Source organism: Rhinoderma darwinii, chromosome 4, assembly GCF_050947455.1.
Source record: "Rhinoderma darwinii isolate aRhiDar2 chromosome 4, aRhiDar2.hap1, whole genome shotgun sequence".
In the NCBI taxonomy this organism is placed as follows: Eukaryota; Metazoa; Chordata; class Amphibia; order Anura; family Rhinodermatidae; genus Rhinoderma; species Rhinoderma darwinii.
Genome location: NC_134690.1, coordinates 308,062,168 through 308,087,795, shown reverse-complemented (window position 1 = coordinate 308,087,795; position 25,628 = coordinate 308,062,168). Strand labels below are relative to the sequence as shown.

At 49.5% G+C, this 25,628-nt stretch overlaps 1 protein-coding gene across 1 annotated transcript; it reads left to right on the top strand.

Annotated features, from left to right (window-relative positions):
- Nucleotides 1-760: 760 nt before the first annotated feature.
- Nucleotides 761-22,513, top strand: LOC142760547 (histone H3-like centromeric protein A). The gene is made up of 4 exons (XM_075863739.1): nucleotides 761-935; nucleotides 21,352-21,488; nucleotides 21,557-21,634; nucleotides 21,942-22,513. The coding sequence occupies exons 1-4, from the start codon at nucleotides 761-763 to the stop codon at nucleotides 22,071-22,073; spliced, it is 522 nt and encodes a 173-aa protein (XP_075719854.1). The 3' UTR covers nucleotides 22,074-22,513.
- The last annotated feature ends 3,115 nt before the right edge of the window (nucleotides 22,514-25,628 follow it).

Genomic DNA, 25,628 nt, shown 5'->3' with positions numbered 1-25,628 from the left:
CAAAGATTTAAAATAAAAATATATAAAAAATTAAAAAATTAAAAGAACACAAAAGTAAGAAGTATAAATTAAACACTTGAAACATTTGAATAGAATTGGAGGTGCAAACAACTTGCACCTTCAGATCTATTCACTTTTTTCTTGTTGATTAGAACCTATAAGCGACCCTTCCACTGGAAGTAATAACATACATAATCTTAAGGGTATAATAAATAAACAAAATTTTTTTACATATTTAAGAAAATAATAACATCTATAGTGGGAATATTCCACAGTTCCGTAATCACCACCTGCTCTAGTGTTTAAATAACGTACCATAGAGAGAAATAGTTTTTAATTAAAAACATAGCCAGATAATATCCTATTGTACTAACCATTGAGTTATCGTTATCGTTATTCCCTTGTAAAAAACATCTCTTTTCCATAAACACTTTAGTGTGATCTCTAGTGCACAGGGATAGACCGATACCATACTTTTGGATCTGTCTTAATACATAAATCCCCGCACTCAGGTGTCCCACCATAAGATCTCTACCAACCATATACCCCTTTTTGCCCTTAGATCGTGCACCCCGAATGCATGCAGACTCCCTGCCTGTATTCATCGATCCCTGTGCAGACCAGTAGCGTCTATTCTAGACGCATGGCGCTGCACAGCTGATCGGTCTCCAAGGTGACGTCGCGACCTATCCTAGGCCGCGACGTCACCAGGGGGGGCGGAGTTATCTCCGTTCCCCTGACTACGCGTCTGCATGCAGCGATGACACTCATCGCTGTATACAGACGCTTACTGAACATCTCCCTGACAGAGATGTCTAGGGAGCACGATCTGGGGACTCAGGACGGAGGCCTGCGGCATGCTAGCGTCACTTCAGACACAGGGAAATATTCCCTTATGTCTGCGGCGGCGGCCCTGCAGGTCCCCGCCCCCTTCAGTAAACCCCCCCCCCCCTCCTACCTCATCTAAACACGTCACTGGGGAGGGGTGTTGCACCTGGGAGGTGTGTGTGGGTGGTAGGGAAATGGGCTATATAAAAAGAGACAGGGAATCCTTTAGTGTAGTGACAGCAGGCGTCAGGACCAGACGCCGATACTCTGCCTCCGAACTGAGAGGCCATTCTCTTGCCACTGCAAGCATGCCTTGCTGACAGCAAACTACATTTTTTTCAAGACAGCTATATCTAAATTTTCATGCAGCTTCCCAAGGAACAGGACGAAGCAGCATTCATGACCTATCTCCCCTGATGAATCAATGGGTCAGAGGAAACGCGTTGGGAGAGAAATTGGGAGAAGAATTACCTTATTTCAGAGGTCCAACTAAATCTAGGATTTCACAGAAGACGACTGAAAGGAACGCCATCATCCCATAAATAAAGGGGTAGGAGGGCAACTGCCCGAAATAATTCTTATATATCTTCTGTATATCCTACATGATTTACAAAGCATCTGAGTGCTTATGAGAAAACCTCTGATACTTACGAATTATTTGAACCACAAGTACTAGGAAACCATTAAAGGTGGACTATTTTTGCTGTCTCCAATATTGCTGTATATGCATACTGATGAAAACAGAATAATTGTACACGACTGTGAAATATGATTTGAATATATGCGCTCATATCGCAAACGCTTATGTTTTAAGAAATTTAAGTAAAAGTTATTTTTTAATACACTCCGGATCAATCTTGTTTATTTGTTATAATTTACGGAGAATACTTGACAAACCAACATTGTCTAGGTGGTAGACGATACACAAGACCACGAATATAGAAAACGTAAAATCAAGCTGTTCTTTTGACATGCCGGATTATCAGATTGCAGAAAATTCTGGAATTTTGAGCTGAAAATCAGTGCATGATAATCTCCGCAAGTACCTCAATGCTGTACACACATTTTCGGTATTTTGCCGGATTATCGGAAGTTTTTTTATTTTTTTTTCCAAAAACAATTTCCTTATTCTAAAATGCATTTGTGACACAAAACTGGGTTTCTACAACATTCATACAAATACTGTCATGGAGATCAGGCACTTTATCCTGAGGGTAGGATTACATATAGACTTGACCAGATTTTTACACTAAAAATACCCTCATGTGGCCCCTCTATTCCTCAGGAGTACTACCGGGAAGGTGACCTACCAGACAGGAAGGTGCAGAGCAGAGTTTGTAAGAATTAAGTCTTCTTACCTTGCTGCAGCAGTGGTCTGCACGTTCCTTCGTCCGGGTGGTCGCCATTCAAGTCCCGGGAGATCCCCTAGGTGGGGTGCCGTCCTTCTGGTCAAGTCCCTGTTCGGGCGCCAATTTCTGTGATCGCAATTTGAGTCACGTTACGCCTTGATCTCCATGCAGGTTCAAATCAGGTGGGGGGGGGTGCGAGCTCGGAGAAGCAACAGATACACTGAGACGTTTCTCAAGGTAAAATACTTCTGACTTTATTTGCAGAGACACAGAGTTTATATAGTAAAAATATCACATGAATACGTGCAGACACACATTAATCATTTACATTCTTGTGGTTTCTTCCCTTGTGATTTATGTCACAATGTACATTGTTCTTATATCTAGTTGTTAATCTGGTGTCTGGTCCTTATCTTATCTTGGCTGTATGCCTGAAACTCAAACATCATATAAACAGACTCCTTTGTGTCTGGTAAGTCCTTGTAGGGCCCCAATTTCTACTATCTACAGAATGTCTGCAAATCTATTCCATTACCTTTCAATAATACCCAACATATATTCTAATACATGTTCTTCTCTTCAGCATTGCACTCATTGAGGTCCCAGATACATTATACATATATTTATTCCATAACACATATACCCTGATGTACTCCGCCCAGCTTACATATGCCCTGATGTACTCCGCCCAGCTTACATATACCCTGATGTACTTCGCCCAGCTTACATATACCCGGATGTTCTCCGCCCAGCTTACATATGCCCTGATGTACTCCGCCCAGCTTACATATACCCTGATGTACTCCGCCCAGCTTAAATATGCCCTGATGTACTCCGCCCGGCTTACATATACCCTGATGTACTCCGCCCAGCTTACATATGCCCTGATGTACTCCGCCCAGCTTACATATATCCTGATGTACTCCGCCCAGATTACATATACCCTGATGTACTCCGCCCAGCTTACATATATAATTGTCACGGACACAGGGTATGTGGACCCACTAGGCCGCACCGCCGTAGCGGGGAGGCAGCTGACCAGGTCACAGTCTATGCGGAAGTCAATGGCAGACAGTAATGCTTTGGGTACCTGAAATAGTCCCGGCGGTGGCTGTGGCTACAGCACGGATGGAGGCAGATGTGACAGGTGGCGCAAGACGTGGCGGGCAGTATCCGATGAAGCGGAAGACACTTGGCGTGGCAGATGACACTTGGCGTGGCAGATGACACTTGGCGTGGAAGAAGACACTTGGCGTGGCAGAAGACACTTGGCGTGGCAGATGACACTTGGCGTGGCAGAAGACACTTGACGCTGGTAGGCACAGGAATTGGATACGGGATACGGAATACAGGAGCAAGGTACACTGGGAGGCTGGAAGACACTGGGAGACCATAAGCAAGACGAACAACGGGAAAACTAACTGGCAAAGGGCAAGAGGGCAGAGCCCTTTTTATAGCCTGGGCCAGATTACAGCTTTTTACAAAAACGCGCGCACTGGCACCCGCCGGAGACACTCGGAATCCGGAAGAGAGTGCCGGCGCCTGACTGGGTGACGACGCTGCAGGCAGGTAAGCTGTCCATGGCCACGGCCGTCGGGGTTAACGACCGATCGACGGGCCGTGGCCATAGACGTTACAGTATCCCCCCTCTTACGCCCCCTCTTCTTGGGACCAGAGCGAGAGAGAAACTTCCTCACAAGAACAGGGGCATCGATGTTCTCCTCTGGCTCCCAAGACCTCTCTTCTGGGCCGAACCCCCTCCAGTCCACCAAATAAAATGTCCTTCCTCCCACCTTCTTGGTAGCCAGAATCTCCTTTACCTCGAAAGTCCCAGATGGACCGGCAGGAACCACTGTGGTACTAGGAGTCCTGGAGTAGCGGTTCAGGACCACCGGTTTTAGCAGGGAGACGTGAAAGGAGTTAGGAATCCTGAGAGTGGGGGGGAGCCGCAGCTTGTAGGATACCGGGTTAATTTGTAGCAGGACTTCAAAGGGACCAAGGAACCTCGGGGCAAATTTGCATGACGGCACCTTCAGCCGGATATTCCTAGAGGACAGCCAGACTTTAGTCCCTGGAAGGAACTGCGGAGGAACCCGTCTTCTTGTATCTGCCTTTCTCTTCATGCGGTCCACCGCCAAGAGGATAGAAGATCGGGTCTGTTGCCATATCTGTAGAAAGTCCCTGAAGGTGGAGTCGGCTGCAGGCACCTGGGACATTGTAGAAACAGGAAGAGGTATACGAGGATGTTGGCCGTAGACGATGAAAAATGGACTGGATGTGGTCGACTCACTGGTGTGGTTGTTATAGGAGAACTCTGCCCACGGGAGCAACTGCACCCAATCATCATGGTGCCTGGACACAAAGTGACGTAGGTAGTTCTCCATAACCTGGTTAACTCTCTCGACTTGCCCGTTGGACTGGGGATGATAAGCCGAAGAGAAGTCCAATTTCACACCAAGGAGCCCGCAGAGTGCTCTCCAAAACTTCGAGGTGAACTGGACACCTCTGTCCGAGACAATATGCAGGGGCAATCCATGCAGACGGAAGATGTGCTGTATGAAGAGGTCAGCCAACCGCGTAGCAGACGGCAGAGCGGTCAACGGGATGAAGTGAGCCATCTTGGAAAATCGATCCACCACCACCCAGATCACACTGCAACTCGCAGAAGGGGGAAGATCCGTGACGAAGTCCATAGCGACATGTTGCCACGGGGCAACGGGCACAGGCAGTGGTTGGAGCAGGCCCGCAGGTCTGGAGTGAGCAACTTTATTTGCTGCACAGACTGTGCAAGAGGAGACAAAGTCCATGACATCTTTGGGCAGCGTGGGCCACCAGAACTGACGGGTGATTAAATCTTGGGTCTTACGAGCACCCGCGTGACCTGCCAGCTTAGAGCTGTGACCCCAGCAAAGAATTCTTCCTCGGTCAACCAGACGCACAAAAGTCCTACCCAGAGGAATGTCTCTAACTTGCAGGGGATTCACAGAGAAGATACAGGATGGGTCAATGATATTTTGTGGAGATTCCATGGAGTCCTCGGTTTCGAAAGATCTAGACAAGGCATCGGCCCTCACATTCTTGTCGGCGGGACGGTAGTGGAGTTCGAACCGGAACCGAGCAAAGAACAATGACCACCTGGCTTGACGAGGATTCAACCGCTGGGCCGTCTATAGGTAGGTCAAATTCTTGTGATCCGTGAAGATCAGGATAGGGTGAACCGCGCCTTCCAGTAGGTGTCTCCACTCCTGCAGAGCCAGTTTGATGGCCAGTAACTCCCGGTCCCCAATCGAGTAGTTACGCTCTGCGGGAGAAAACAGCTTGGAATAGTAGCCGCATACCACGGCCTTGCCTTTCGGTCTTTTCTGGAACAACAGTGCACCAGCACCCACTGAGGAGGCGTCCACCTCTAACGAAAACTGTAAGGATACGTCCGGATGGTGCAGAATGGAGGCAGATGTGAAGGCTTTCTTTAAGGATTCAAATGCGGCTTCAGCCTCCGGAGTCCACATCTTGGCATTCATACCTTTCTTAGTGAGGGTGGAAATAGGTGCTGTCAAAGATGAGAAGTTGGGGGATGAAGAGTCGGTAAAAGTTGGTGAATCCTAGAAAGCGTTGGATGGCCCTTAAGCCTTGGGGGCGTGGCCACTCCTGGACGGCCTTTACCTTCTGGGGATCCATCTTGAGACCCTGATCTGAGATAATATAGCCCAGGAAGGATAGAGACTTCTTCTCGAACACACACTTCTCCAATTTGGCGTAAAGTCGATTCTCTCTTAGACGGAGCAACACCTGGCGGACATGACTTTGATGAGTTACTGGGTCTGGGGAAAAAATCAGAATGTCATCGAGGTACACCACAACACAAACATACAGGAGATCACGAAAAATGTCATTGACAAATTCTTGGAATACTGCGGGAGCGTTACACAGGCCGAAGGGCATGACTAAGTATTCGTAATGCCCATCACGAGTATTAAAGGCAGTCTTCCACTTGTCACCTCGACGAATCCGGATCAGATTATAGGCCCCCCGCAGGTCCAGTTTAGAAAAACTTTTTGCCCCCCGTATGCGATCAAACAGTTCAGAAATTAAAGGCAGAGGATACCTGTTCTTTACCGTGATCTGGTTTAGGCCTCGGTAGTCGATGCAAGGTCGTAATGATCCATCTTTCTTTTTAACAAAGAAGAACCCTGCTCCGGCCGGGGATGAAGATTTACGAATGAAACCCCTCTCCAGGTTCTCCTTGATGTAAGCCAACATGGACTGGGTCTCTGGCAAGGAGAGAGGATAAACTCTACTACGAGGGGGAGACGATTCCGGGACCAGGTTGATTGGGCAGTCATATGCCCGGTGTGGCGGCAAGGTCTCGGCCTCCATTTTATTGAAGACATCGCCGAACATGGAGAAACAGAGGGGCAAACCTGCCAACGACTGAAGAGGAGCGGGCTGTGGCGACTGGATGTGACTCAGACAGCGGTCAAGACACTTCGGGCCCCACTGGAGAACCTCTCCAGAGTTCCAATCCAGGACGGGGGCGTGCAGACGAAGCCAAGGCAACCCCAGCAGCATGGGGTTGACGGCCTTGGACAGGACGAACAGAGAGATGATCTCAGCATGAAGGGCTCCCACTTGGAGTTTCAACGGCTTGGTTATGGACACAACTGGGTCTGGTAATGGCAGTCCATCCACCGAGGCAACGATCAACGGCCTTTCAAGCGGGATAGTGGGCAACTGTAGGAGATCCACAAGATCCTGGCAGATGAAGTTGGCTGCAGAGCCGGAGTCCAGATATGCGGAGACCTGATGAGACCTCTCGCCTGCAATGATGGTTACAGGGATAAATAGTTTGGAGGAGAGTTCTTGCTTCAATGTGTTGACGCCCAGGGTTGTCTCTCCAACCAAGCCTAGACGCTGGGGTTTTTTGGTTTGTGAGGACACAGACGCACGACGTGGCCAGCGAGGCCGCAATATAAGCACAGTCCAGAGGTGCGCCTGCGCTGTTTCTCCTGGACCGATAATTTTAGTCGGTCAACTTACAACGGAACCTCGGGCAAAGCGGTAGAAGCAGGCAAGAGGGGTTGCTGAAAGTTGGGCGCCAGTCTAGGGCGCCGGCGCTCCTGACGAACCTCATGGGATCTCTCCCTCAGCTTTATGTCAACCCGAGTGGCAAGCAGAATCAAGTCATTCAACGCGGGAGGCAGGTCTCGAGCAGCCAGTTCGTCCTTGATCTCGGGCGACAGGCCATGCCAATAGGATGCCACAAATGCCTCATTGTTCCAGGATAGGTCTCCTGCCAGGGTCCGGAAATGAATAGTATACTCGCCCACGGAGTTGTCCTCTTGGCGAAGGTTGAAGATGGCAGTGGCGGCTGATGAGACTTGCCCTGGCTCCTCAAAAACGGTTCAGAAAATCCGTGCAAACTCCTGGAAGTCTCGGGTCTCGGATCCCTGACGTTCCCAGATAGGGTTAGCCCATGCCAGGGCCTTGCCGGTCAGGAGGGAGATGATAAATGCGATCTTGGATCCATCTGACGGAAATGCCCGAGAGTGCAGGGTAAAATGAATGTGGCATTGGTTCAGGAACCCCCGACAAGCACTGGCGTCTCCATCGAACCGAGAGGGCAATGGCAGCGAGAACCGAGGGTCCATACAGGAACTGCCAGGAGGAGCAACAGGAGGTTCGGTTTGAGGAACTTGCATAGAAGCAGGAATGGAGGCAACTAGCGTCCCTAGCTGCTTCGCCATAGAGTCCATGGCCACGAGGAGCTGGTCCTGCCTAGCTCGGAGATCCAGCAGATCCGCCTGCATGGCTTGGGAGGGTGACAAGCCCTTGAATTGGCCAGCGGGGTCCATGGCCAGAGCGTACTGTCACGGACACAGGGTATGTGGACCCACTAGGCCGTTCCGCCGTAGCGGGGAGGCAGCTGACCAGGTCACAGTCTATGCGGAAGTCAATGGCAGACAGTACTGCTTTGGGTACCTGAAATAGTCCCGGCGGTGGCTGTGGCTACAGCACGGATGGAGGCAGATGCGGCAGGTGGCGCCAGACATGGCGGGCAGTATCCGATGAAGCGGAAGACACTTGGCGTGGCAGATGACACTTGGCGTGGCAGATGACACTTGGCGTGGCAGAAGACACTTGGCGTGGCAGAAGACACTTGGCGTGGCAGAAGACACTTGGCGTGGCAGATGACACTTGGCGTGGCAGAAGACACTTGACGCTGGTAGGCACAGGAACTGGTTACGGGATACGGAATACAGGAGCAAGGTACACTGGGAGGCTGGAAGACACTGGGAGACCATAAGCAAGACGAACAACGGGAAAACTAACAACGCTCTGGCAAAGGGCAAGAGGGCAGAGCCCTTTTTAAAGCCCAGGGCATCCTGGGCCAGATTACAGCTTTTTACAAAAACGCGCGCACTGGCCCTTTAAGGCCATGCACGCGCGGGCGCGCGCACTCGCCGGAGACACTCAGAATCTAGAAGAGAGTGCCGGCGCCTGACTGGGGGACGACGCTGGAGGCAGGTAAGACGTTACAATAATGATGTACTCCGCCCAGTTTACATATGCCCTGATGTACTCCACCCAGCTTACATATACCCTGATGTACTCCACAGTTTACATATATCCTGATGTACTACACACAGCTTACATATATCCTGATGTACTCTGCGCATATTACATATACCCTGATGTACGCCGCACAGCTTACATATACCGATGTACTCCGCACAGCTTACATATACCCTGATGTACTCCGCACAGCTTACATATACCGATGTACTCCGCACAGCTTACATATATAATGATGTACTACGCACAGCTTACATATACCCTGATGTACTCCTCACATATTACATATACCCTGATGTACTCCGCACAGCTTACATATACCCTGATGTACTCCGCCCAGCTTACATATACCCTGATGTACTCCGCACAGCTTACATATACCCTGATGTACTCCGCCCAGTTCACATATGCCCCCACATTATAAGCTGAAATACCACTAATGCACCAAGCAAAATCTGCACTTCAAAAGCCAAATGGTGGTCCAACTGAGCCTGGCAGTGTACCCAAACGGCAATTAATGACCACATATGGTGTATTCTGGAGAACCCGCTTAACAATTTATGGGATGTGTGTCTACGGTGGTACAAGCTGGGCACAACACATTGGGCACTGAAATGGCATATTTGTGGAAAAAGCCATTTTCAATCTGCAACATCTATTGTTTACTCATTTTTGCAAAACACTTGTGCGGTCAAAATGCTCACTACACCCCTAGATCAATTCTTTGAGGGATCTAGTTTCCAAAATGGGGTAATTTTTCGGGGGGTACCGCTGTACTGGTACTATAGCTCAATGCAACATGGTGTCAAAAAACGAATCTTATAAAATCTCCACTCCAAATACTAAATGGCGCTCCTTCCCTTTAGAGCCTTGCTGTGTGTCCAAATAGCAGTTTATGACCACGTGTGGGGTATTTCCCTACTCTGAAGAAGTTGCTTTACAAATGTTACGGTGCTTTTTCTCCTTTATTTGTTGAGAAAATGAAACATTTTTAACTAATGCTGCGTCTTATTGGAAAATAATGTCATTTTTCATTTTCACTGCCCATTTCTAATAAAATATATGAGACACCTGTGGGGTGCTGAAAAAATAAAAAAGTTAGAGCTCTTTGAATGCGACTATAGAAAAACGAATAAAATAGCTCGGTCATTAGGGCCTAAAATGGGATGGTCACTAAGGGGTTAACGTCAGTTAGCACAATATAAATACATTTACAGTATCTCCCCCTAGTGGCGACTGCCGGTAGCTTTCCACTGAAGTGTAGTATCCAGGACATGAGTCTAAGGCTATGTTCACAGAGAGTTTTTTGCAGGAGGAATATCTGCCTCAAAATTCCGTTTGGAAGTTTGAGGCACATTTTCCTCTCCCTGCACGCCGATTTTCGCTGCGTTTTTCGCCCGCGGCCATTGAGCGCCGCGGGCATAATACACCGCGAAATACGCTTTCTCTGCCTCCCATTGAAGTCAATGGGAGGTCAGAGGCATAAACGCCCGAAGATAGGGCATGTCGCTTCTTTTTCTCGCGAGGCAGTTTTACTGCTCGCGGGAAAAAGACGCCGACGCCTCCCATTGAAATCAATGGGAGGCATTATAGGGCAGTTTTTGACGAGTTTTGCGGCGCGGTTTCCGCGAAAAAAAAACTCGTCAAAAAACTCAGTGTGAACTTAGCCTAAAATGTTCTTTACAAAGGACGATTATCGGGCAGACAAGTGTTCATATAACGCTCGTTGCTGATAATTGCGCTTTGTAAAAAGGGCAGCAATCCGCAGATGAACGAGCAAACACCCAATCATCTGCTGGTCGTATCGTTTTAAAAAAGTGAAATATTATTGTTGTCTGCAGCGCATCTCCCTGTGTAAACAGAAAAACGCGCTGCCGACATGATAATAACGTTTGGGGACGAGCGATCGGAGTAACGACCGCTCGCCCTCATCCATAGCTCCGTGTTATCCATAGCTCCGTGTTATCCATAGCTCCGTGTTATCCATAGCTCCGTGTTATCCATAGCTCCGTGTTATCCATAGCTCCGTGTTATCCATAGCTCCGTATCATCCATAGCTCCGTGTTATCCATAGCTCCGTGTTATCCATAGCTCCGTGTCATCCATAGCTCCGTGTTATCCATAGCTCCGTGTTATCCATAGCTCCGTGTCATCCATAGCTCCGTGTTATCCATAGCTCCGTATCATCCATAGCTCCGTGTTATCTATAGCTCCGTGTTATCCATAGCTCCGTGTTATCCATAGCTCCGTGTTATCCATAGCTCCGTGTTATCCATAGCTCCGTGTTATCCATAGCTCCGTGTTATCCATAGCTCCGTGTCATCCATAGCTCCGTGTTATCCATAGCTCCGTATCATCCATAGCTCCGTGTTATCTATAGCTCCGTGTTATCCATAGCTCCGTGTTATCCATAGCTCCGTGTTATCCATAGCTCCGTGTTATCCATAGCTCCGTGTTATCCATAGCTCCGTGTTATCCATAGCTCCGTGTTATCCATAGCTCCGTGTTATCCATAGCTCCGTGCCATCCATAGCTCCGTGTTATCCATAGCTCCGTGTTATCCATAGCTCCGTGTCATCCATAGCTCCGTGTTATCCATAGCTCCGTGTCATCCATAGCTCCGTGTTATCCATAGCTCCGTGTCATCCATAGCTCCGTGTTATCCATAGCTCCGTGTTATCCATAGCTCCGTGTTATCCATAGCTCCGTGTCATCCATAGCTCCGTGTTATCCATAGCTCCGTGTGACCGGAGCAAACGAGCAGATATGTCATAAATGTCAGGTAGATTGGGGTTCCACCTCTGGGACCCGCATTCACTACTATGGGAGTTACGGAAACAGATCAGACAAAGCCGGAGGTGGGACCCTCATCTATCTGACATCCTATGGATACGTCATAAATGTGTCTGATGGGAAGACCCCTTTAATGAGTATATCAGTAATAGTATAACTAGCAAGTACCAGCCGCTACCCCTCCCCCCTCATTGCAACACCAAGTAAGGCCCCATGCACACAACCGTATTTTCATCTATCCCGAAAAACTGTCCATATTGCATCGGTATATACGGATCCGTAAAAAAAAGAGGGAGGATGCAAATGATGTCATCAGCATGTTGCATAGCAACGCTTCCATAAATATGGTCAGAGTACGGATGCGTATCCATAGCCACCCATATTTACGGAAGCGCCCATAGACTTCTATGGGAGAGTCCCTGCTGTAATTACTGATGAAAAAAACGGTCGCGTGCGTGGGGCATAAGAAACTGCAGCTGCATCCCCCTCCTCCCTGTTTACAGTTTTTCACTAGATGGAACTTGCACGATCAACGATGTATCCAGTGACTCGGTGCTCATTTACACGAGCCGACGCACGCTGTACGGGGATGAGCGATGGTTAATACGATGGTCCGTGCTCGTACAGTTTACGTATTGTCGGCAGCACATCCCCTGTTTGTACGCTGTGGACAACGAGGATTTTTTGGGACGCATAAAAGATGTGATCAGCTGACCAATGAGTGCAGTTTATCGTCTGATCGTCGCTGCTTGTGATCGAAAACAAGCGCTCGTATGATTATCGGCATTGGTAAAGGGGTCTTAATGTCAATAAAAGGTTTTTTTTAAATATCACAACGTTTCTAAGCATTTTCTATAGAACTTGATAGAAACCCATCGAGCCTAAAATAGACCCATCCTGGAACCCAGGGGTATAAACAGGCTTTTCTTTACAGCCCGAGGTCTTGATGACGTCATTGAGACCGCGCGGTGATCGTGTATTATAATTATTATAGATTGTGGGAGATCAAACATCAGGATATAGTTTTGTTGGCTTTAGCGATGGTTTGAACATTTGGTGTACTTCTTCTATTAGCCACAAGGGGGCGATACATAACCTGGAAGAACGCAGTGCGGGAGCCTTTTGGTTTTTCTTGGCTTTTATATTGTGGGGCTATTATATAATCTATACCAGTGGTTCCCAACCGGGGTGCCGAGAGCTGTTCAGGGGTGCCGCGGCTCATCCACGGCAAAAAAAAACAAAAAAAAACATTTTTTTTACATTTTTTTTATTTATTTTTTGCTACAAGCTCCGCCCCCGACGTTGTAGCAGGCGTGACGCGCGGACGTCTGTTACAAGCACCGCCCACCGCTTCCCACTAGAAGCCTGACGGAGGGAGAGGAGCCATTAACACTGGGCAGGGTAAGTGCGGTTTTCTTTACTTTCTTAGCAGTTGTGTGAGAAATGGAGCCAGGGGAATGTGGGTAGTTGTAGTTCTCTCCTCTTCTACCTCCTCCCTGTAATGTCCTCTGATATCCCATAATAACGTCCTGGACATGCTGGGAGTTGTAGTCCTCTCCTCTTCTACCTCCTCCCTGTAATGTCCTCTGATATCCCATAATAACGTCCTGGACATGCTGGGAGTTGTAGTCCTCTCCTCGTATACCTCCTCCCTGTAATGTCCTCTGATATCCCATAATAACAGCATGGACATGCTGGGAGTTGTAGTCCTCTCCTCTTATACCTCCTCCCTGTAATGTCCTCTGATATCCCATAATAACAGCCTGGACATGCTAGGAGTTGTAGTTCTCTCCTCTTAAACCTCCTCACTGTAATGTCCTCTGATATCCCATAATAACAGCCTGGACATGCTAGGAGTTGTAGTCCTCTTCTCTTATACATCCTCCCTGTAATGTCCTCTGATATCCCATAATAACGTCCTGGACATGCTGGGAGTTGTAGTCCTCTCTTATACCTCCTCCCTGTAATGTCCTCTGATATCCCATAATAACGTCCTGGACATGCTAGGAGTTGTAGTCCTCTCCTCTTATACCTCCTCCCTGTAATGTCCTCTGATATCCCATAATAACAGTCTGGACATGCTGAGAGTTGTAGTCCTCTTCTCTTATACCTCCTCCCTATAATGTCCTCTGATATCCCATACTAAGTCTGGACATGCTGGGAGTTGTAGTCCTCTCCTCTTATACCTCCTCCTGTAAACTTTCTCTGATATCACATAACATCCTGGACATGCTGGGAGTTGTTGTTCTTATACCTCCTTATTTATTCCTTCCCCAGGGGTAATCACACTTTCTGTCTGTGATGGTCCCTTTACTAGAGGGGCAGATGGTTATTTTATCGGGGGGCGGGGGGACTGAGGCTGATGGTGGCTTTACTGGAGGGGGCTGATGGTCATTTTACTGGGGGGACGGAGGCTGATGGTGGCTTTACTGAGGGGTCATTATAATGTGAGTGGGGGGCTGACGGTCATTACTGGGAGTGGGGGGCTGACGGTCATTACTGGGAGTGGGGGGCTGACGGTCATTACTGGGAGTGGGGGGCTGACGTCATTACTGGGAGTGGGGGGGCTGACGTCATTACTGGGAGTGGGGGGGCTGACGTCATTACTGGGAGTGGGGGGGCTGACGGTCATTACTGGGAGTGGGGGGGCTGACGGTCATTACTGGGAGTGGGGGGGCTGACGGTCATTACTGTGAGTGGGGGGCTGACGGTCATTACTGTGAGTGGGGGGCTGACGGTCATTACTGTGAGTGGGGGGGCTGACGGTCATTACTGTGAGTGGGGGGCTGACGGTCATTACTGTGAGTGGGGGGCTGACGGTCATTACTGTGAGTGGGGGGGCTGACGGTCATTACTGTGAGTGGGGGGGCTGACGGTCATTACTGTGAGTGGGGGGCTGACGGTCATTACTGGGAGTGGGGGGGCTGACGGTCATTACTGTGAGTGGGGGGGCTGACGGTCATTACTGTGAGTGGGGGGCTGACGGTCATTACTGTGAGTGGGGGGCTGACGGTCATTACTGGGAGTGGGGGGCTGACGGTCATTACTGTGAGTGGGGGGGCTGACGGTCATTACTGGGAGTGGGGGGCTGACGGTCATTACTGTGAGTGGGGGGCTGACGGTCATTACTGTGAGTGGGGGGGCTGACGGTTATTACTGTGAGTGGGGGGGCTGACGGTCATTACTGTGAGTGGGGGGGCTGACGGTCATTACTGTGAGTGGGGGGGCTGACGGTCATTACTGTGAGTGGGGGGGCTGACGGTCATTACTGTGAGTGGGGGGCTGACGGTCATTACTGTGAGTGGGGGGCTGACGGTCATTACTGTGAGTGGGGGGCTGACGGTCATTACTGTGAGTGGGGGGCTGACGGTCATTACTGTGAGTGGGGGGCTGACGGTCATTACTGTGTGTGGGGGGCTGACGGTCATTACTGTGTGTGGGGGGCTGACGGTCGTTACTGGGAGTGGGGGGCTGACGGTCGTTACTGTGAGTGGGGGGGCTGACGGTCGTTACTGTGCGTGGGGGGGCTGACGGTCGTTACTGTGAGTGGGGGGGCTGACGGTCATTACTGTGAGTGGGGGGCTGGACGGTCATTACTGTGAGTGGGGGGGCTGGACGGTCATTACTGTGAGTGGGGGGGCTGACGGTCATTACTGTGAGTGGGGGGGCTGACGGTCATTACTGTGAGGGGGGGGCTGACGGTCATTACTGTGAGTGGGGGGGCTGACGGTCATTACTGTGAGTGGGGGGCTGACGGTCATTACTGTGAGTGGGGGCTGACGGTCATTACTGGGAGTGGGGGGCTGACGGTCATTACTGTGAGTGGGGGGGCTGACGGTCATTACTGGGAGTGGGGGGCTGACGGTCATTACTGGGAGTGGGGGGCTGACGGTCATTACTGTGAGTGGGGGGCTGACGGTCATTACTGTGAGTGGGGGGGCTGACGGTTATTACTGTGAGTGGGGGGGCTGACGGTCATTACTGTGAGTGGGGGGGCTGACGGTCATTACTGTGAGTGGGGGGGCTGACGGTCATTACTGTGAGTGGGGGGGCTGACGGTCATTACTGTGAGTGGGGGGGCTGACGGTCATTACCGTGAGTGGGGGGCTGACGGTCATTACCGTGAGTGGGGGGCTGACGGTCATTACTGTGAGTGGGGGGCTGACGGTCATTACTGTGAGTGGGGGGCTGACGGTCATTACTGTGAGTGGGGGGCTGACGGTCATTACTGTGTGTGGGGGGCTGACGGTCATTACTGTGTGTGGGGGGCTGACGGTCATTACTGTGTGTGGGGGGCTGACGGTCGTTACTGGGAGTGGGGGGGCTGACGGTCGTTACTGTGAGTGGGGGGGCTGACGGTCGTTACTGTGAGTGGGGGGGCTGACTGTCATTACTGTGAGTGGGGGGCTGACGGTCATTACTGTGAGTGGGGGGGCTGGACGGTCATTACTGTGTGTGGGGGGCTGACGGTCATTACTGGGAGTGGGGGGCTGACGGTCATTACTGGGAGTGGGGGGCTGACGGTCATTACTGGGAATGGGGGGCTGACGGTCATTACTGTGAGTGGGGGGCTGACGGTCATTACTGTGTGTGCGGGGGCTGACGGTCATTACTGTGAGTGGGGGGGCTGACGGTCATTACTGTGTGTGCGGGGACTGACGGTCATTACTGTGAGTGGGGGGCTGACGGTCATTACTGGGAGTGGGGGGCTGACGGTCATTACTGTGAGTGGGGGGGCTGGACTGTCATTAATGTGTGTGGGGGGCTGACGGTCATTACTGGGAGTGGGGGGCTGACGGTCATTACTGGGAGTGGGGGGCTGACGGTCATTACTGTGAGTGGGGGGCTGACGGTCATTACTGTGAGTGGGGGGCTGACGGTCATTACTGTGTGTGCGGGGGCTGACGGTCATTACTGTGAGTGGGGGGGCTGACGGTCATTACTGTGTGTGCGGGGGCTGACGGTCAGTACTGTGAGTGGGGGGGCTGACGGTCATTACTGTGTGTGCGGGGGCTGACGGTCATTACTGTGAGTGGGGGGCTGACGGTCATTACTGTGAGTGGGGGGGCTGACGGTCATTACTGTGAGTGGGGGGGCTGACGGTCATTACTGTGAGTGGGGGGGCTGACGGTCATTACTGTGAGTGGGGGGGCTGACGGTCATTACTGTGAGGGGGGGCTGACGGTCATTACTGTGAGTGGGTGGCTGACGGTAATTACTTTGAGTGGGGGGCTGACGGTCATTACTGTGAGTGGGGGGCTGATGGTCATTACTGTGAGTGGGGGGGCTGACGGTCATTACTGTGTGTGCGGGGGCTGACGGTCAGTACTGTGAGTGGGGGGGCTGACGGTCATTACTGTGTGTGCGGGGGCTGACGGTCATTACTGTGAGTGGGGGGCTGACGGTCATTACTGTGAGTGGGGGGGCTGACGGTCATTACTGTGAGTGGGGGGGCTGACGGTCATTACTGTGAGTGGGGGGGCTGACGGTCATTACTGTGAGTGGGGGGGCTGACGGTCATTACTGTGAGGGGGGGCTGACGGTCATTACTGTGAGTGGGTGGCTGACGGTAATTACTTTGAGTGGGGGGCTGACGGTCATTACTGTGAGTGGGGGGCTGACGGTCATTACTGGGAGTGGGGGGCTGACGGTCATTACTGTGTGTGGGGGGCTGACGGTCATTACTGGGAGTGGGGGGCTGACGGTCATTACTGGGAGTGGGGGGCTGACGGTCATTACTGTGAGTGGGGGGCTGACGGTCATTACTGTGAGTGGGGGGCTGACGGTCATTACTGTGTGTGCGGGGGCTGACGGTCATTACTGTGAGTGGGGGGGCTGACGGTCATTACTGTGTGTGCGGGGGCTGACGGTCAGTACTGTGAGTGGGGGGCTGACGGTCAGTACTGTGTGTGGGGGGCTGACGGTCATTACTGTGAGTGGGGGGCTGACGGTCATTACTGGGAGTGGGGGGCTGACGGTCATTACTGGGAGTGGGGAGCTGACGGTCATTACTGGGAGTGGGGGGCTGACGGTCATTACTGTGAGTGGGGGGCTGACGGTCATTACTGTGAGTGGGGGGCTGACGGTCATTACTGGGAGTGGGGGGCTGACGGTCATTACTGTGAGTGGGGGGCTGACGGTCTTCAAGTGATTTCCGCCTCTGACCTCCCATTGAAATTAATAGGAGGCAGAAAAAACCTGCGGCGCTCGTTTGGTGCTTTTTTGTCTGCGGTTTTTGCATTCGCTTCAACGGCTTAAAAAAAATGTGGGAAAAAAATAAATAAAAAAAAGTCAAACAGCGCTGTCAATTCAAAATCTGCCTCAAAATTCGTAAATGAATTTCGAGGCAGACTTTTTGTTTCTGCCTTACAAAAAAACGTTGTGTGAACATAACCTAAGAGTGTACTGCTTGTTTTTCCCCATTTTTTGTCGTTTTGTAAACAATTTTTGGTAGGGGTGCCCTGAGAATTATTTTTTTTCCCTGGGGTGCCTCGAGCCTGAAAAGGTTGGGAAACTCTGATGTATACAGTCGTCCTGGTGTATCTGGCAGTTTTCTAGAGTTCAGTGTATAATCATTGATAGATACGGTGACGCTGACATCACGCCGGGCAGCACGTGCGTCCTCATGAATTATACAGGATACAGACAATATTATTAAAGAGGAGCCGTCACTTCTCCTGACGTGTCTGTAAGGCTCTGTTCACACGCAGTGAGCAAAAACGTCTGAAAATACGGAGCTGTTTTCAGGCGAAAACAGCTCCTGATTTTCAGATGTTTTTTTAACCACTCGCGTTTTTCGCTGCGTTTTTTACAGCCGTTTTTGGAGCTGTTTTCACGAGTCCATGAGAAAACGGCTCCAAAAACGTCCCAAAAAGTGTCCTGCACTTCTTTTGACGAGCCGTCATTTTGCGCGCCGTATTTTGACAGCGACACGTAAATTTAAGGCTCGTGCGAACAGAACATCGTAATTCCCATTGAAAGCAATGGGCAGATGTTTGTAGGCGTATTAGGGGCGTTTTTTCAGCGGTAATTCGAGGCGTAAAATGCCAGAATTAGGTCTGAAACCACTGCGTGTGAACATACCCTTATAGTAAATACCTGTATTCCCCATGAAATAACTATTCTGGAGCGTATTTTCTCAGATCTCTGGCTTGTGCCATTCCTCTGTGGTTCCTCCTAGAAATGTATGTATTAATAGATAACTTGGTGTTGCCATTCTCCTCATCAAAGGTCGTGTCCCTACAGTCTCTCTGTCAGCACTGATTGGACGTTGTCAGTTTGTGTAGGGACACACCCCCAACTGGTAACACACAGCTGTCAATTCTTACATTTCCAGGAGGAATAACAGAGAAACGGCACAAAGCAGAGTCCTAAGAAAAGTTGCGCACTCGACTGAATGTTTCTTCTCCTCGTCTATCGTGTGTGTTGATTTTATACATTTTCGCTGCTGCGTGTCTAGAGATCATATGGATTATTAGATGTTTTATTTCTGTATATTTGTACTGCATTGTTGCAGCTCATCGTCCTCCAGCTGCGGCCTTTCATTTCCATGACGACTGCTCCACTTTTCCTTTGCTCCAGTTTTAAATTTCCCACCTTTGTCTGGATTACGGATTCTCTGTAAGGTTCTGTGCACACGACCTATTTTCAGGCGTTTTACGCCTCGAATCACGCCTGAAAAGACGGCTCCATTACGTCTGCAAACATCTGCCCATTGCTTGCGGGATCTGCTGCGGGTAGCTCTTCTGTTGCCGCATTATTAAATAGATCATTGATGTCGCTGTTCTGGTAATTGATGCCACGAGGATCTATTGTATTCATTGATGCAGCGTGCGTTAATTACTGACATCCGGCAATCTCATATCTTCACCGTCAATGTCATCACTTTCTTGTCACTTGCATTGGTGGCATCAGTCAGTATAAAACCGCTCAGTTTATCCTACGTCACCTGTGATTCTGCTGAATTGTCACCGTCTCTTATCTGCTTAACTGATTGTATGTCTCTCAGCAGCGTTTTACATCATCATGAAACCACCCCAGAAAAGCTCGTCCCGCAGGAAGTCGGCGCAGCCGCAGAAGAAACCTGCAGCTCCTCCTCAATCTCCGCCAAGTAAGAGAAAGTTGCACCTTGATCATCTTATCACTCTCATTATATATTTTATTTTAAAAATGAATTCCAGATAACCTCGGGTCGTGTAATACTAGATTGTAATCCGTTTCTCAGCTTTATATCTTAGAGGGTTTGTTTCTATGCAGGTAAAAATCTGTTACTTACCGAAATTTCTGTAGCACAAGGCCGCCACTAGGGGGAGCAAACTGAGGACTGATTTATATAGGCACAACAGGAGCTGTATGCATGTGCACAATCGTCTCCCCCTAGTGGTGGTTGCAGGAAGCACGTTACTATATGGCTCTGGGAAGGGAATCTGAGAACACAGCTCACACCCATGAAGATATATTATGAAATGAGGGATCTAAGAATTTCCAACCTGCAGTCCGACCGCTCTATTCATTCCCTATGTGATCGACGGAAATAGTCAAGTTTGACTGCTCCTTGCCCAATTATGCACTCTGCCGTGAGCGGCTCCGCGCAGGCAGGCGCGATGTTGTGACGTCAATTTCTGAGCCTTTTTTCTACTCCGTTTATGCAGCGTGTGGATGAGACGTGTTTTATCTCATCCACTTTGCTGCTACTGTATTATGCTGCCGATTCTTCCGCATTATAATACAGGTATACGCCATATTTACGCAATGTGTGAACTGACTCTAACCCCTCCACCCCCCCCCCCCCACCAGTCCCCGCAAAAATGTTCTTGCATCAAACCGGTCCTCGGTGCAAAATAGGTTGGGGACCACTGCCATAGAGAATGACTTGAGTGACCACCACTCTGGGACCCGCACTCTTTTTAACAACCCGCAGCGATCCGGCATTTATCACCTATCTTGTGGATAGGTGAAAAATTATTTTCGTGGTACAACCCCTTTAATCAGGTATCAATGGGACTTGATGGACCCCAAATTATCAGTCATAGAAAAGTATCTAAAATTTGAACGTCCACATTTATATCCTTTTTAGGTCCAACATTCTGTGCTGATTAATTTCTTAATGTCGTTTTACAGCAGTTGGAGCACAGTTTTCTGAAACGGAGCTCTAAATCTCCTGCGTAGACAGTTACATGGTATAATTTTGTCTCCCTGCAGCCACCACTAGAGGGAGCTCACTGCATACTGTTTTGTTACCAAGTTCAATGTACAACCATATACAATGAGCTCCCTCTAGTGGTGGCTGCAGGTAGCATGTTATGTTTTAAATCTGTTTACCTGATGTTCCTTGGGGGACATTAAGGTAATAGGCCATGTTCACACAGGGCAGATACGCGGCGTAAAAGTACACAGCGTATTGGCCCTGGGCACCGGAGGTAATTCTGGCTGAAAAACTGCAGTTTTTCGGCTGGAATGTCCATAGAAGGTAGAAAAAAAACCCATACTTACCCGTAGCCATGGTGACGTGTCCCTCTGATGTTCTGCAGCAGTCATATGGGATGAGACATCATCCCTGGAGGCCGGGTTGAACGCAGGAGCAGAGAGATCTGGGTAAGTTTGGCGGTTTTTTTCCGCTGCGTCTGGATGAGATTTGTTTGAATCTCCTCCACTCTTCTGCTTCTGTATTACGCTGTGGAGTTTCCGCAATGAAATCGGTTGCAGAAAATCCGCCGTGTTTACCCTACGTGTGACCCCGGCCAGACAGTGAATTTCCATGTAGCGGGAGATTCATTTTCAGCTGTGATTATGGATTTCTTTCTTACAGGTAGTGGGGAAACAAGTCACAGACCGAGCACGCAACGAAGAAGACGCTACCGCCCAGGAGCCCGTGCGCTGATGGAAATAAGAAAGTACCAAAAATCAACCAATCTGCTCATTCAGAAAACCCCGTTTTTCCGCCTGGTGAGTGGATGTGTCCTCTGTGGCTGCTCCTCTTTATTGTCAGTGATATTCCCCTTTTATTCTTGCAGGTGAGAGAGATCTGCCTGAAGTATTCCCGCGGCGTGTTTTACTACTGGCAAAGCACCGCACTTATGGCGCTACAAGAGGTCAGTATCTCATACAATGCACTGTCCATGTAACGCATGGGTCAACCAGAGAGGGAGCTGCTCTTTGCAGTGGTTCACTACTCAGCCCCCGCCCCCTCTAACACATCCATATGCCCTAGCGGGACATTTGCATAGGGGTTGTGATGCATTGTGGGAGTTCCAGAGGCCAGACCCTCCCCCCCCCCCCACCATCACTCTAGCTAACAGCTCATAAAAGTGAAATCTGATCAGTCCTTCGAGCTGTGTAGTAAATTATACCGGGAGTGCTGTCACTTTAAGAGGGACTAATGCTCTTCTGTATCCACAGTCAGCTGAGGACTTCCTCGTGAGTCTCTTTGAAGATTCTTACCTCTTCAGTCACCAGGCCAATAGGGGCACTCTCTTTGTGAAGGACATGCAGCTCGCACGGAGAATCCGAGGCATCCCGTATGAACTGTGATAACGCTGCCGTTTTATCTCTCAAGATTTGATGAAGAATGATCACGTGTAAATAGTTTTATATTAATGGAGAAAATCTATTGGGAAATACAAGTTTTACCATTGCATAAAAGATCCAGTTTGGAAGAGTAAACCGGCTTTAGCGCCCCCTCCTGACACTGGTTACAGTGGAGGTTTTTTCTTTGTTTTATCTGTTCATGGGAAAGTTGTTACAACCAATATGGCTGCCACTGCAGTTTGCAGGGTGGTAGTGCAGTCGTTTTTCTGTCCAGCTATGTAATGGGTTGTAGGGGTCCAGGATGTAGCACAGAAAATGACCACAAGGCGGCACTGCTGGACAAAACCGCTAACAAAGACGCTGGACACAATCGCTAATGAAACCTGATCTGGCCGACCTTCTAATTGTTCTGCTGAGTTTATGATCCGCTTCCTGTTTTTATTCTGTGAAGATTTGTTAATTTTTTCAAATAAAAAAAAATGTATATTATAACTTTGATCTTCATCATTTTAGACTAATCTTCATAAGGGCTTGGATATGATCAATGACTCCAGCTTCGCTGTAGTTCAATACTCTTGCTCTGTCCCACCCCCATTCTTTACACTGCAGCTATGCTTGTTCAGAGTGTTTGCTGTGTGGGTGGGTGTGTGGGTTGGGTCCAGAATTATTTGGGCAGTGACACAATCTTCATGATTTGGGTTTTGCTGCCACCACATTGGATTTGAAATGAAACAACTGAGATGCAATTGAAGTTGAAGCTTTCAGGTTTATTTCAAGGGGTTAAACAAAAATCTCCTGTGAAAAGTTTAGGAATTGCCACCATTTTTCTACATAACCTCCTCATTTCAGGTGATCAAAAGTGATTGGACAAATTAACATTACCATAAATGTTTTTTTTAATACTTTGTAGAGAATCCTTTGCAGGCAATGATGGCCTGAAGTCTGGAACCCATGGACATCACCAGACGCTGGGTTTCCTCCTTTGTTTTTTATATTTCAAATTTTTTATTTTCAAGAAAAGAAATGGGGATACAGAAAAAAAAAGGGGGTGACATGGGTACAGAAAAAGCCCATGAGGGCCGATCATTTCAACCTATATTTCAACAACAATAAGTAAATATGCAATCAAAGTCCTCCCAACATAGTACCATCAATACACTACAAGCATTAGTATAGCAAGACAGGAATACCAGCATTACACCCTCATCCGCCCCTCCATCACCCACATCTCAGTCAATTCTTAGTAACGATTGATTCAAATAGGGAAGTAAACGAAGGGTAGACAGGGTAGAAGGACAAAAGGAAGGGGGGGGGGGGGGTATAGGGAAAATCTTAAGAGGGAGAAGGGGAGATGTTCTCCCCTCACTCTCCCCCCCCACAGCACATCACAGACCAGAGAGAACTCAAGAGCTCCCTGGTTCTCCACTAATCAGTTCACCCATGGCCCTCTTGTATCTGTCCGACTTGCAGATGTCAAACCAATAGAACCAGGTTTTCTGAAACTGCGTTGCTCGTTCGGGTGCGGAATGGAGCAACTCCTCCATTCTCCGAATTTCGTGAATGCGCTCCAGCCATTGTCTAGTCACAGGAGGCTCAGAGGATCTCCAACCCCCCGGAATACAAGTCTTAGCTGCGTTAAGCAAATGTCTCACTAACATCTTCCTGTAGCGCCCCACAGGTATATCGTGGTGGTGCAGCAAAATCCATGCCGGATCATCTCCCAGCGAGATTCCTGTGATCTCTAGAATGATATCTTGAACCTCTGACCAATAGGTGCGAAGGTTCTCATAGCTCCAGAATATATGTAAAAGCGTTCCCTCTTCTCTGCCGCATCTCCAACATAAAGGAGAAACATCCGGGAACATTTTATGTAGCACATGTGGGACTCTGTACCAACGGGATAGTATTTTAAAACTGGTTTCCTGATAGGCGTTACTAATAGACGCCTTATGTGTGAGGAGCATGATCTTTTCCCTTTGCTCTTGTGTTTGGGTATGTTCACACGGCCTATTTACGGACGTAATTCGGGCGTTTTTGCCCCGAATTACGTCTGAAAATAGCGCCTCAATAGCGCTGACAAACATCTGCCCATTGAAAGCAATGGGCAGACGTTTGTCTGTTCACACGAGGCGTATATTTACACGCCGCTGTCAAATGACGGCGCGTAAATAGACGCCCGCGTCAAAGAAGTGACCTGTCACTTCTTTGGCCGTAATTGGAGCCGTTATTCATTGACTCCAATGAATAGCAGCGCTAATTACGGCTGTAATGGACGCGGCGTACAAGCGCCTGCACATGCCGGTACGGCTGAAATTACGGGGATGTTTTCAGGCTGAAACATACCCGTAATTTCAGCCGTAACGGACGCCCTCGTGTGAACATACCCTTAGAGTAATCTGAAGATCTCTTTCCCATTTCGTAATATATGGTGGGATGAAATCCTCAGCAGGAGTGAGCAGCACGCAGTAAAGACTGGACAGGGCCCGTCTCACATGCCCCGTTTGAGAACACAAAGTTTCAAAGAAGATAGAGCTCGGTCATAGGAAGCCGGTGTAGGTAGTCTTGACAAGTAATGAGTCAATTGTAACGCCTGCCATTGGGACGGGTCCGGGATAACCCTCTGGCTGGGAAAGCTCTTCTCCACGCAGCCAGGGCCGCCATCAGGGGGTATTAGGGGTACTGGTGTGAGGGGCCCGGCCAAATCTAACTGAAAGGGGGCCCGGCAACTGCCGCGACATTCTTTTGGTAGGAAAAAACGGGCCTTTGCAATGGGGCCCGTTTTTTTCACCAAAAGAATGTCGTGAGCTGCTGCTGCTGCGGGCCCCCTCCCCATGGGGGGCCGTCAAACCGCCCGCGCGCGATCGATCGCGCGCACAAGGAAACTCCCGCGCGTGCGCAGTCGCGAGCGCGCACCCACGAACGCCCGCACTCGAGACCGCGCGCACCCGCGAAAGCCCGGAAGCGCGCACCCGCGATCGATCGTCCGTGTGCGCACCCGCGATCGCCCGCGCGCGCACTAGCAAACGAAGCACGCGCAGCCGCGGTCACACATGGACAAAACTTACCTGGAGCCTGGCTGGAGGTGAAGGACTGGACGTCTGGACCGAAGACCTCGCCTGGAAGACATCGCCGGAAGAGGACTGGAGTGGGAGCAGCTCTTCTGACACGGTGAGTAAATTATCTCAAAGTGCTGTTTATGTATGGCCCTGTTCACACAGTATTTTGCAGGCAAAAAAAAATCTGCCTCAAAATTCCTTAAAGAATTTTGAGGCAGATTTTGACTTGCCCACACTATCTTGCCGCGTATTTTGCTGCGTTTTTTGCCCGCGCCGATTGAGGACAGCAGACAAAAAACGCAGCGAAAAATGAATTTTCTGCCTCCCATTGATTTCGATGGGAGGTCAGAGGCGGAACCGCGGCAAGAAAGGACTTGCTGCTTTTTCTTTTTTCCGCGACTGGCTCCCATTGATTTCAGATTAAATCGATTGGAGGCGGTTTTGGAAGTTTTTTGGTGCTGATTCTGACGCAGTGTCCGAGTCAATATCAAGGCCCAAAAAC

Coding starts and splice junctions, on each gene's coding strand:
- LOC142760547 (XM_075863739.1), top strand. CDS start 761: ATGACACTCATCGCTGTATACAGACGCTTACTGAACATCTCCCTGACA. Junction 936..21,351: donor GCAGGTCCCCGCCCCCTTCA/GTAAACCCCCCC, acceptor TCTTTCTTACAG/GTAGTGGGGAAACAAGTCAC. Junction 21,489..21,556: donor AAACCCCGTTTTTCCGCCTG/GTGAGTGGATGT, acceptor TTATTCTTGCAG/GTGAGAGAGATCTGCCTGAA.